Source organism: Schistocerca nitens, chromosome 6 (genome assembly GCF_023898315.1).
Source record: "Schistocerca nitens isolate TAMUIC-IGC-003100 chromosome 6, iqSchNite1.1, whole genome shotgun sequence".
Classification (NCBI taxonomy): domain Eukaryota; kingdom Metazoa; phylum Arthropoda; class Insecta; order Orthoptera; family Acrididae; genus Schistocerca; species Schistocerca nitens.
Genome location: NC_064619.1, coordinates 226699121 through 226711299, shown reverse-complemented (window position 1 = coordinate 226711299; position 12179 = coordinate 226699121). Strand labels below are relative to the sequence as shown.

The window sequence follows — 12179 nt, the reverse complement described above, 5'->3', positions numbered from 1 at the left end:
AATCGGACGTGCTGCGTCAGTTGTGCAACGATGCTGGTATCAGTGGTCACGTGAGAATTCTCACACCAGTAGACAAGGTTGTGGAAGTCCACAGAGTACAGACGGCCGCCAGGTTGGTCATATTGTAGGGGCAGCAATGGCAGACGGTACAGCTTCCACAGCACAGATAGAAAGGCTTCTCAGTCCAGATGTGTGAACACGATCTCTGACGAGCCGGCTATTAGCAGTGGGACTACTGGCACGCACGAGGTGTGCCCCGTCTTCCACGCACCCCACAGCACACACGTGCACGGCTCGACTGGAGCCGTCAGAGATCGCTTGTAAGATGGAAAATCGCGCCGTGGTCTTCGGCGATGAAAGCAGATTCTGCCTACACACAAGTGATGGTCGTATTCCTCCAAGACACACTGCCCCACCCGAGGCCTTATGGTCTGGGATAAAATTGGCTACAACTCTCATTCACCTTTGGTGTTTATAGAGCGGATGCTAACAAGCACACGGTACATGTAGAATATTGTGAAACCCGTTCTTTTGCTGTCCTTGCAACACGAAAGTGATGTGTTATTCAGATATTATAACGCTCGCCCATACACTGCCCGTGAAACTCAGCATGCTCTTGGAAGACGTGCAGTAACTTCCCTGCCCGGCACGCTCTCTAGACTCGTCGCCATTCGAGACAAGTGACTCGTGCGACTTGTCAACCAGCAACTCTTGTTCTTGTAGAACTACGTGAACAGGTCGAACAGCACGGTATATCATATCTCAGGATAGTATTCGCCATCTGTACTGTAGACTGGATGCCAGAGTCAGTGCACACTCGACTCGCGTTCGGGAGGACGACAGTTCAATCCCGCGTCCGGCCATCCTGATTTAGGTTTTCCGTCATTTCCCTAAATCGCTCTAGACAAATGCCGGGATGATTCCTTTGAAAGGGCACGGCCGACTTCCTTCCCCAGCCTTACCTAATCCAATGAGACCGATGACCTCGCTGTTTGGTCTCTTCCCCCAAATAACCCAACCCCAACCAGAGTCGGTGCCTGCATTGCCGCCCGTGTGGGCCACACCACGTACTAATGTGGGTGTTTCAGCATGGGTCGATACCTGGTACCTCAGAACCGCTTGTGCTATTGAGCTATAAATGTAATTATTTCATGTACACCACATGCACCGCTGCATTAATAAATCTTCAGTGAATGAAGCCTCTAAGGGGTGTAACGAATTTTTTCTGGCACTGTATTATGGCATACAAGATATGTAGCTTATTCATTATTGAAGGACAGATATATGAACAATAATTTCTTACGTTAAGCGTTCATTCTAAAATTTATCTTTACGATCCGAAGATCCTTATTTGCAAGAAGTTCATAGTCTCGAATGGGTAAGATGAGATGTAAGCAGAAGAGTTTGAAGATGTTTAACACACACAAGTCACTCTGTCGAAGAATATGACAGATTGTAAGCGAAGTGAAGACGATTTTAGCTGCTTTTTTGAGTGCAATCAAAAGACACAACTATCTATGTCATATATTTTAATACTCACAAACTGACTCATCAAAACATATAGGGAACTTCCCGTTGACCTGGAATCATGAACTTTGGGAAGGAGCAATGTTTCACAGTACACCTATAGGAAAAAAAATCGAAAATTGTTAATTTGTAACTGTAACAGACCAAAAAAAATTTTTTTTTTCGTTTGTTATCCGACTTTCTGTCTGCCGGTCCCTATGATAAGATCCCCTTTTTTCTCAGGAACGGGTTGACTTATGTAGACGAAATGTATGTCGCATGCTAAGGTATACAGTCTCTTCGCGGTGTAATAAATGAAAGCTCCTAAGTCTACATAACCAATAGATACGGCCATTTATGTCACATAATTTAATACTCACGAACTCAGTCATCAAGGTAATACTTGTTGACCTAGAATCGTGAAATTTGCCAAGACGCAAAGTTTCACAGTACTTGTAAAGTAAAAACTACGACAATTGTTAATTAGTAATTATATCACATGAAAAAAACTATTTTTTGTCATTTGTTATCCGACTATCTGTGTGTCCTATTAAGACAAATTTTTCTCAGGAACGCATAGACGTCTATCTTGCCTATTTCGTTGCCGATAACAGGGAAAACTCGTCGAGCTTCTTGATTACTACGATTGACGAACTATCTGTATGCATAATTAAGGTTGTACGGAAACCTCGGTGTGCGAGTCCTTCTCGAACTTGTCCGGATTTTTTTTAACTACCAGGAAATCCTGCACCATAAGCTTGGACCAGTTGTTCAAGCCATTTCTTTAGAGACAGAATATCACAGGTTCTCCGGCTCCCTACTCCTCTTACATTTCTAGCTATACCTCAAGATGAAGGCGATTTAAGAAGGACACCAGTTTCAGAGCTAAGGGAATACTGCACAACATGAATGGATACTGCACTGTCGTAAGCTGCTGAAATCATCGAGTATAGAACCAATTTTTGCTCGATCAACATCGGACAGACTGTTGTACAAATCTCGAACAGACAAATATGTTAGGGGATATACTATGTGGAATGTCATAACCAATACACGGCTGGCGTGAAAAACTATTTTATTTCAGAATTTAACCTTTGATATAATTGTAGACTAGTTACCTTGCACTTGAAGTCGTCAGTTTCAATGAGGTTAACGAGAACTTCCAGTCCTCCAGTATCCCTTATAGCCGTCTGGTTGGCGTCGGTGGTGAGGTCGTGGTCCTTGAGGCAGCAGAGTGCGATAACCGTCGCTGTCTGGTTTCCTGACTACACATCAAAAACATATTTTCAATTATGCACAAGTAAAAGTCAAAGAGTATGGCCCTCGTTGTAGTTACAGAACATGTCTAGGACGAAGACGAATGACCTGCAAACGATGCCCTCCCCTCCCAATTAAGGAAAACTAGGGTGTAACTATGAGCATCAACAGAAATTTTCCAAAGGAACGTGGGTTGGGAAGGGTGGGGGGTGGGGGGGAAGCCAAAAACAGAATTGACAATAATTGCGGCTCCAGGGTACAGATAGCCGCCATCGGCCTGGGAGAGAGGTGTGCTGACCTGACGCCCCTTCATATTGCATCCAAATGACGTCATTGCCTGAGGATGACAAGCCGGTCGGTCGGATCCGATTGACACATCTGAGACATAACGCGGAGCTTTGCTTTGATTTGCTATTACAACTACATGGGACATTGTAGCGTAATACAGAGAAGGAATATGGCAGCGAACACATCACCGTAAGCGAATAACAACAGTGTAATAGTAAAGACTTTTTTATTTGTCTGTTATTACGACCCGCCATAAAACAAACCAGTCGCCATAGAAAGGAGAATTTCAAAGCATAATTGTCAAACGAAAATTCATTTCATTTTTTTTTCAACCTCTTCAATTCACAGAATCATAAATTGTATCAGAAAATTTTATACAGTAAAATAAAAAAAAAACATTAAATAATGTGTTACGGGGTTTTAATTCGACACTTGCTATAAACTACTATTTTGTCAAGCTAATTACCACAAAATTTGCCCTTTCAGGGCCCACGCTACAAGCTCAGCTTAGAGGTGTATGAACTCTTAATACGACCCTGCTGTCAAAGACTGCTCATCTGGGATTGAATGCGACGTCGGATTGGTGCGTGTATCAGTACCAGCGGGGAGCATTTTGAACATTTCGTGGCAAGAAAGGGTTTCATGTTGGCGGGTGGTTCATTCTCTTCCTCACGACTAAGGTATAGTTCAGAGTTTTAAACAATGTAGTCTAACCTGGAAATGTAAGGTTTCGGACCAGCTTACAAATACAATATTTTCTTCTTCCAAACAAGAGGAATGTGTTGTGAAAGCAGTCCGTATGTACTTATTTTAATAGTATTATGAGATCCGTGAAACTATGCTTGCCACATATGGTCAGAAAACGAGTAAATACTGTATTTGCGGAATTAACAAAAATTAATAAAACTCGAAAAATGCGAGAGAGTATAAGAACAAATAACATATTACAGACAAAATTTCTCAACCACTGCGAGTAACTCTCGTGCAAAATAGGACTGTGCCACAAAGACACCTTCCAACTCGAATTTGAAAGCGTTCCTAGCGATCTGAACAAAGCCCTACACGAATTTCGCGAACCGACAGATCAGACTGAACGACCTAATCTGGCCTAAGACTATTGTTGATAGAATCACAGAGCTGCCCCAAAATATAACACGACACGCGGTAATAGAGTGAAACTAAGCAAAATGAACAAACTTTCACGTTTTGTGTCACGGACAGCGGAGATGATTCTTTAGTAAAATAGCAGCATTCGGCTTCTGCACAATTTCTTTAACGTTACAGTTCCAAGAAAGACTACCATATACTCTCAGTACAAAAAGCATCAAATGATCTGCTTCACTGACTGTTTGGCCTCCACGAGACAGTAAAATTTCGCTTTCAGAAAAATTCTGTGTCAGAAAATATATTCACTGCGATTCTTTGTAGTTAAGCTGTAATCTGTTCTCGGAATGTCACACACTGATGTTACTGACTAGGCTATTAGCTACCTCATTTATATTGCGTTTTATGTCTTCTGAATAACGCTTGTACCATTTGCAAAGAAAAAAAACGTTAGAGTCATCTATCATATATATCAAGAAAAGCAACGGATCCAGAACAGAACCGTGTGGTTTCCCCCACTTTACATGACTTCCCTCGCCCCACCCCCCACCCCCCCTCCAAATCAGATTCAAATCTCTTCCCTGTTCGTTAACACTGGAGGACAATGTTTTGCTTCCAATTTTTCACACATAAAGTGGACCACTGTTGAGCCTCTTCGCTGATTCCATAATGTTCCAACTAAACTGAAAATGTTGCACGGTCCACACAATAAAGTGCCTTTGTACTACAGCTGACTAAACGATAAGCTTAGCGTGAGTACGTGAAGTTACTTCTAGAAAAGTATGAGAATCCTGTAATGAATAAAAACTCCGCACTCCAGATCCTAGGACACTTGTAGATGTGAGACACTAGAAGCCCTCAGGGATAAGTTGAGGGCAGTAGTGTATTCTTTGATTTAACAAAGGCACAGTCAGCTTAACAGCTCATGCCTCCGATTTGGTAGCAAAAATAATATACAGAAGAATGGATCTGTTAGAGAACGATCAGTTTCGCTTTAGGAAAGGCAAAGACACCAGGGAGGCAATTCTGACGTTGCCGTTGATAATGGAGAGAAAGACTACAGAAAAATCAAGACACGTTCGTACGTCTGTCGACCTGGAAATAGTGTTCGACAATGGTGCTAGATGTTCGAAATTTTGAGAAAAGTTGGGATGAACTATTGGGAGAAACGGGTAATATACAATATGTCCAAGAACCAAGAAGGAACAATAAAACTGAAGTGCGGAGTGGTCGGATTAAAAAGGACGTAAGACAGGGATGTAATCTTTCGTCCCTATTGTTCAATCTATACATCGAAGAAGCAAAGACGGAAGTTTTTTAAAAAAAAGGTGCAATGGATTACAATTCAGGGTGAAAGGATATCGATGATAAAATTCGCTGATGACTATGCTATCCTGACTGAAAGTTAAGAAGAATTATATAATATAATTCTGTTGAAAGAAATGAACAGTCTAAAGAGTACAAAATATGGACTGAGAATAAATCGAAGAGAAACGAAAGTAATGATAAGGAGTAGAACTGAGAGCAGTGATAAACTTCATGAGACTTGGGGATCACGGAAGTGGATGAAGTTAAGGAATACATAGGAAGCTGGAGAAAGGAGAGCATACAAGGAAGACTACCACTGGCAAAAAAGGCAGTCTAGCATCAAACATAGGTCTTAATTAAGGAAGAAATTTCTGAGAATGTATGTTTAGAGCACAGGATAGTATGCTAGTGAAACATGGACTGTGGGAAAAGGGGAACAGAAGACAACAGAAAGAGTTGAAAATTAGGTGGACCGATAAGGTAAGGAACGAGGATGTTTTGCGCAGAACTGGCGAGAAAAGGAATATGTGGGGAACACTGACAATAAGAAGGAACAGGATGAAAGAATGTCTAATAAGGCATCAGGGAATAACTTCCATGGTATTAGAGGGAGCAAAAACTACAGAGGAATGCAAATGTTGGAGTTCATACAGCAAATAATTGAGTCCATGGGATACAAGTGTTACTCTGAGATGAAGAGGTTTGCAAAGGAGAGGATTTCGTGGCGGGTCGCATCAAACCAGTCAGAAGAGTGATTAAAGAAAAAAAATGTAGGGGTGTGGGCTCAGCACACTGCTCTCCTCGCCTTCGGCGCTTTTTTAGACCTTGGAGCCACTGCCGGCCGGAGTGGCCGAGCAGTTATAGGCGCTACAGACTGGAACCGCGCGACCACTACGGTCGCAGGTTCGAATCCTGCCTCGGACATGGATGTGTGTGATGTCCCTAGGTTACTTAGGTTTAAGTAGTTCTAAGTTCTAGGGGACTGATGACCTCAGAAGTTAACTCCCATAGTGTTCAGAGCCATGTTTTTTGGAGCCGCTACTTCTCATTCAAGTAGCTCCTCAATTGGCATCACGAGGCTGAGTGCACTCGTTCCAGTCCTCCCAGCAAGCAAATATCCGGGTCACTACTTGGAATCGAATCCGGGTCCTCCGCACATCAGCCAGACACGCTGAGCACTGAGCTACGGAGGCGAATGTTGCTGTAATAGCGAAGCTGAAGGAATTTCTGGATTTGTTTCCTGTTGGTAATACCATAATTGTTGCAACAAAAATATTTTTACAAGTATATAACAATATTTTAAAACTGCGTTTGTTTATGTTTTTCTCACTAAAACGTCCACAGTGATCACGTGACATCTATTGTTGCCACGAGTCAGTGTGTTGTCTTGTCAGGTACGTTCCCAATCTTTCCCACCGCACCTCGATATAAAATTAAGCTTTCCACAAGTTTAAGACTCAAGAATACGTGTCTGACTAAATGGAGCTCATTTCAAACTGCAAACATTCCGTTAACCGTATTTTGAAAAGTCGAAGAGAAGTACATACCGGCCAGCCACTGCTGGGAATTTGAAGTAAGGAATCGCGGGGTTTGAGTGGTGAATCCTGACTTAAATTGTATCGGCTGTCCATTGAAAAATTCAGCCGAGTAAGCTCATACAAAATAGCTACGTCTACGTCTCTTACGAGTGTAAGAAGGCCTACAGCAGATAATTAAAATAAACACATTTCCTGTTGTATACTTATGTGGTGCGGTTCCTTAGGCCGTATCCTAGGTAGCCCGGCCTTAAATAAGGCCCTATTCCACAATACAGAAGCCAAAACGCTCTGCATTTTGTTTTCGTGGTTCAATACGTGACAGGTTACTAGTAGCCCACAAGTAAAAGTCTAGTGCGTTTCAGTCTGGAGAATTGGTCCGCCTCTTCCTTACCATCTGTCACGAAATCTGTTGTTTAGTAGCCAACGGGCATTAACACTAAAATGAAGATTAACTTCACCGTGCGTCGAGTACATGTTTCGTCATATCGATAAGTGCTCATCCTCTGACACATCAGGTAGAGGAGCAACTCCCAACCTAAGGGTAATTACCGATGGAGGGAGGGAGGGAGAGGAGGTGAATTTAAATTTTTTATGAGGTAAAAACAAAAAGTAGACAGCAATCCGTCGCAGTGTTGTTTATTGCATATCTAGATTTCGGTCACTGTATGGTCATCTTCAGTGCAATAAATGTAAGTTAAAACATAAAAAACACTTGCACATGCACGTAGTCCAGTCTACACGAGGTGAACTCAGCCTCTGACATCAACAGCCCAGTTAGGTCTACGTATACATACAAGTGTTTTTAATATTTTAACTTACATTTACTGCACTGAAAATGGCCACACTGTGACAGAAATCTAGATACGCAATAATCATCATTGCTATTGACTGCTATACCCTTTACTACTTCAAATGAACACAGTCGCTGGGCTTAGACTGTCTCCACACGGAATCAAACTTGATTAAGCCTGGCTACTTGGTATCACTGTGAATAACAGCAGAGCCAGAGAAACACTTTTGCGACCTGCCAAACGTAGCCGTGGGGGAAGCGAGCAGGAATATTTTTGAACGAACTGAGGCAGCAATATTGACTGTTGCTTCAGCTAAGTGTTGACTGACGCCTTTAACTGCCCATTCAGTTAATATTTTCTTGATGCCAAATAGTGTGGCCCCTAATGTATGTTACGCATTTTTTATTTGATAAAAACTGTGCATCGAGCTATGTAAGTACATTTTCCGTTTATGATACGTAAGATTACATTTGATCCACTTAAGTACGGTATAAAGAAAACCACCATACCCACAATTAAGGTTTTACAGTTCGGTTCCGTCAGTTATCGAATGATTTTAGTTAGCTTATTCCTTCGAAAGATAATTATTACGAATAGTAAACACTGTCTTCTACTTTTACGCGACCCGTGTTAACATTAAAAACGCTAACGGAAGAATACGGCAGTCTATTCACCGACTAGCGACGTCACCGTTATCGATACTTTATGTATTATATTTTCAACACTTACGTTATCACGAAAAGTGCTATAAAATGGAGGGGAATTCCGGATTACGTTAAACGTGGACAACGCAGAAAGAATCGATTTATACCTGGATCATTAAAGAAATTACCAACAGGTAATAAGAAATCATTATAGTATCTGACGTATCCTTGTGATATATGTAATATTAATTTTTCCTGTTTTTATTTATTATTAAATATGATAAAGATGTATTTGTGTGTTGCTTTTTACGCCGTTCTATACATTTATCATCGACGTTTTGGAGTCGATTATTATCGACCATCTACAGTTTGGCAACATCCCACATCCCTAGGAAAGTGTAGTAGTTGGTGGAACGTGTGAGCGAACATTCCATCCCCATGGCTCGTGTCGGCCGTGGTAGGAAGATTCCAGGGCGTATCCGGCGAGGAACAGGGTAGGCCAGCTGCCCATCCCCCTCTCCCCACCCACCCAACCAGAGATTCCGTAGTTTAACGGGCGCTATCGTGACACCAATTATACTCGTAGTTTGGGATGCTTAAACAGCAAAATATATCTGTTGGCCTATCACAAAGCGCAAATAAATATTTCGGAAGTTACAATGATTTGTAGAAACGCACGTGGACAGGAGTGATATTCTAATATGGGCCATTGCTGTATCCTGAGTAAAGGAACGAATATTTTCGAGTTTAAAAGGTTGTTCAGAAGTTTAAAACTGTTTCTAAACGTTATTGAAGTTTTGAACGTTTCTGTAATATGAACTTAAACAACAGATTGAATAACATTTGAATTCATTAACTTGGAGAGAATGCTTCTCAGGGGACGTATTTCTTACTCAATAGAAATATTAATACATTCGATTTGTTTCAAATGACTTTATTGTTTGCAAAGAGTTCATCATTAGGAAAGAATATTTTACATGGACTTTTTGTGTATGTGTTGGTTTAGATCATATAGTTTAACATCCGTATGTGGCTCATGCAGGCGGCCATTATGAGGGCGGCTCGGTAAGTACATATGTTTGGAGACAGATGTCATTGCTAATGAAAGTTGAGGTTATCATGGTACACCGTCATCTGTAACCCGACAAAGGTTAATTTAGATATGGCAGATATTTCAGCAAATTGTGCTGTATGGTTTTCGCCGAGATGGAAAACAAGCAGTACCGTTCAGTGGCTCAATTTTTTTTATATTGGTGGGAAAATGTGTGACGGTATAGAATGCAAACTATCAATAACACCAATTAGGTTGCTTCAACGCGTCACTACGAGGTCTGACATTTATTTTTTATGATGGTATCCTAGGATACCAGGCAGGTGTGGATATTGTAGCGATGATTGGAAAATTCCACAATATAATTTTCGTTACGTATGTTTTTGGATAGGGTCCGTCTTTAGCAAAACACAATTTTGTTTTTTTAATCCGAACATATTTCACTGCAGTTGCAGCGTCTTCAGTGGGCTTTTATTTTTCATCTGGTGAAGATAAACAATGTTCTTTACTGTTTGTATATATGTAACTATTAGTTTTTAACTCGTAATTACAGATATTTGAAAAAACACATAAATTATGAATTCATACCTTTGTGTGTGTGTGTGCGTTTTTATGTGATGTTTCAGTTACATTTTCTTTTTCTTTATCTTCATCACTCTCAAACACTACCACTGTCACCGTCAGTGTTTCACTGTTTACCAGCTGTAAAAACAAACATAGCAAGCAGTGGAACAGTTGAAGGTGTAAAAACACCCCCCCCCCCCCAGCCCCCCCCCCCCAGCCCCCCCCCCCACACAAAATAATTAAATAATTTCACGCATAGAAATAACAGTTTTTCAAATCGTAATTTTGGCTTAAATAATTTATCTACTTTAAGGTATAAGTGGTTGCAGATGACAAACTGTGGAACAAAGCAGTCACTGTAGAAACACAGCACATCAGAAAAACCACACCATGTGGTAAAAAGGTACGAATTCATAATTTATGTGTTTTTCAAATATCTGTAATTACGATTTAAAAACTAATAGTTACATGTATACAAACAGTAAAGAACATTGTTTATTTTTAACAGATGAAAAATAAAAGCCCACTGAAGATGCTGCAACTGCAGTGAAACATGTTTGTGTTAAAAAAACAAAACTGTGTTTTGCTGAAGGCGGACCCTATCCAAAAATATACTTATTGTTAAAACAAACACGGAAAAAGGAGCTTCAACCCCAAGATGATTATAATTTTCGTTGATGGTCGAAGAAATTTGTGCCATGTAGCTTCTGGGACAAACGATCACCCGATATTACTATAGTGACATATGGGACGTTTTTGACAGGAAATTAGAGGTAATATGTTTCCCTTTATCGAAGAGGAAAAAATGTTTCACCACGACAACATGCTAGCAAATTCACCTGGAGCTGTCACCGCCAATAGATTTCTTTTTGAAGTCACTTCCCAGTAGGCTTCGACTGAAACTAGCTTTTCCCTGGAGTGAGTTTAGCGGCATCGCGTCACTGGTTATTTGATTCTAGTCATTAAGCTGCTGTTGCACTCCCTTATTTGCCTGAGCTTGCTAAATTAAAATTTTTTTCCGGTTTCAAAGTAGAGGAACTGGCCTTCTAGTAAAAAATTATGCTTAAATGAGGTGGTCAGCGTTGAGAGAGACTATTTTAGAGCTCGCTAATAGCTACCTTGAAGGGACTGAAAAACCTGGTGAGGATGTTGGGAAAAGTGTGTAAGCTTAAAGGGGATTATGTTGAAAGATTATTAGGATATGTTGAAAAACACGTAATTTGTTACTGAAAAAGGCGTCTTTGGTCCTAAGAAAGCTACTTACTGAAACGTCCTTGAAAGCTGCTCCGACAGACAGCCTCGAAAGTAACAGTTACTTCAGAAAATGCGATAAAGATCCAAACTACAGAACCGAGAAGTGTTACAGTGATTCCAGAGATTAAACTGAAATGAAGACGTACAAGGACTGGGGAAGTGTCAAGGCACGTCGTGCAGACGAGTACTGGCCTTCATGTACTTGACGAGCTTCTGGATCTGCCAGAACTCGGAAGAGAGGTCCGAGCTGCGGGCGGACTCCTGGAAGCGCGACTCGTCCTCCGAGGAGGAGGAGGACTCCGTGGAGGAGGAGTCGCTGCCGTCGTCCAGGTCGGTGACCAGCACCACCCGGGGGCCGCCGCCGCCCGCTGCGCCGCCCCGCTCCGGCATTTGTGGGACTGGGGAGTCCCCGAAGTCCAAGTCCCTGCGAACACCACGCACAATGCCTTGTAGGAGACCCCCTTCAGTCCCAGAAACACCGACTCAAAGGAAGGCCCGGGCGCTACGTCATCAGTCGTTAGTGACGTCACAACGGCTAGGCAAGTCACATGGCGTACGATCGTGAGTGTTAGCTGTGCAGTGCCGTTCCTTTTGTGTAACTTATTGTGTGTTTTCCACTACAGCAGTTATAGTGAGAGTTTTCACCATGGTGTACAAGTGCTGTGTTCCTTGTTGTAACGGGAATTATCCAAATGGACCTAAGGTCCATGTGTTTTCGTTTCCTAACGACGAAAATCCTTCGTCGTAAGTGGATTGCCGCCATTCACAGGGATGCATTTTCACCAACCAAGTATTCCAAAGTAAGTAAATCCGATAGCGTTCCATGTTTTCAGTTTTTATAGTTCTATATTCTTTATTTATACCTTTTGAAGAC

The 12179-nt window shown here is 41.6% G+C and overlaps 1 protein-coding gene across 1 annotated transcript in view; it reads right to left on the bottom strand.

Moving 5' to 3' along the window:
• Positions 1 to 11695, bottom strand: part of LOC126263295 (armadillo repeat-containing protein gudu) — a 174129-nt gene extending 162434 nt beyond the window's left edge. The window contains exons 1-2 of the mRNA XM_049960382.1: positions 11494 to 11695; positions 2625 to 2767 (exon numbers count right to left, since the gene is read on the bottom strand). Coding sequence (XP_049816339.1) covers positions 2625 to 2767; positions 11494 to 11695 — 345 coding nt within the window. The remainder of the gene's footprint in view (positions 1 to 2624; positions 2768 to 11493) is intronic.
• Between the last annotated feature and the right edge of the window lie 484 nt (positions 11696 to 12179).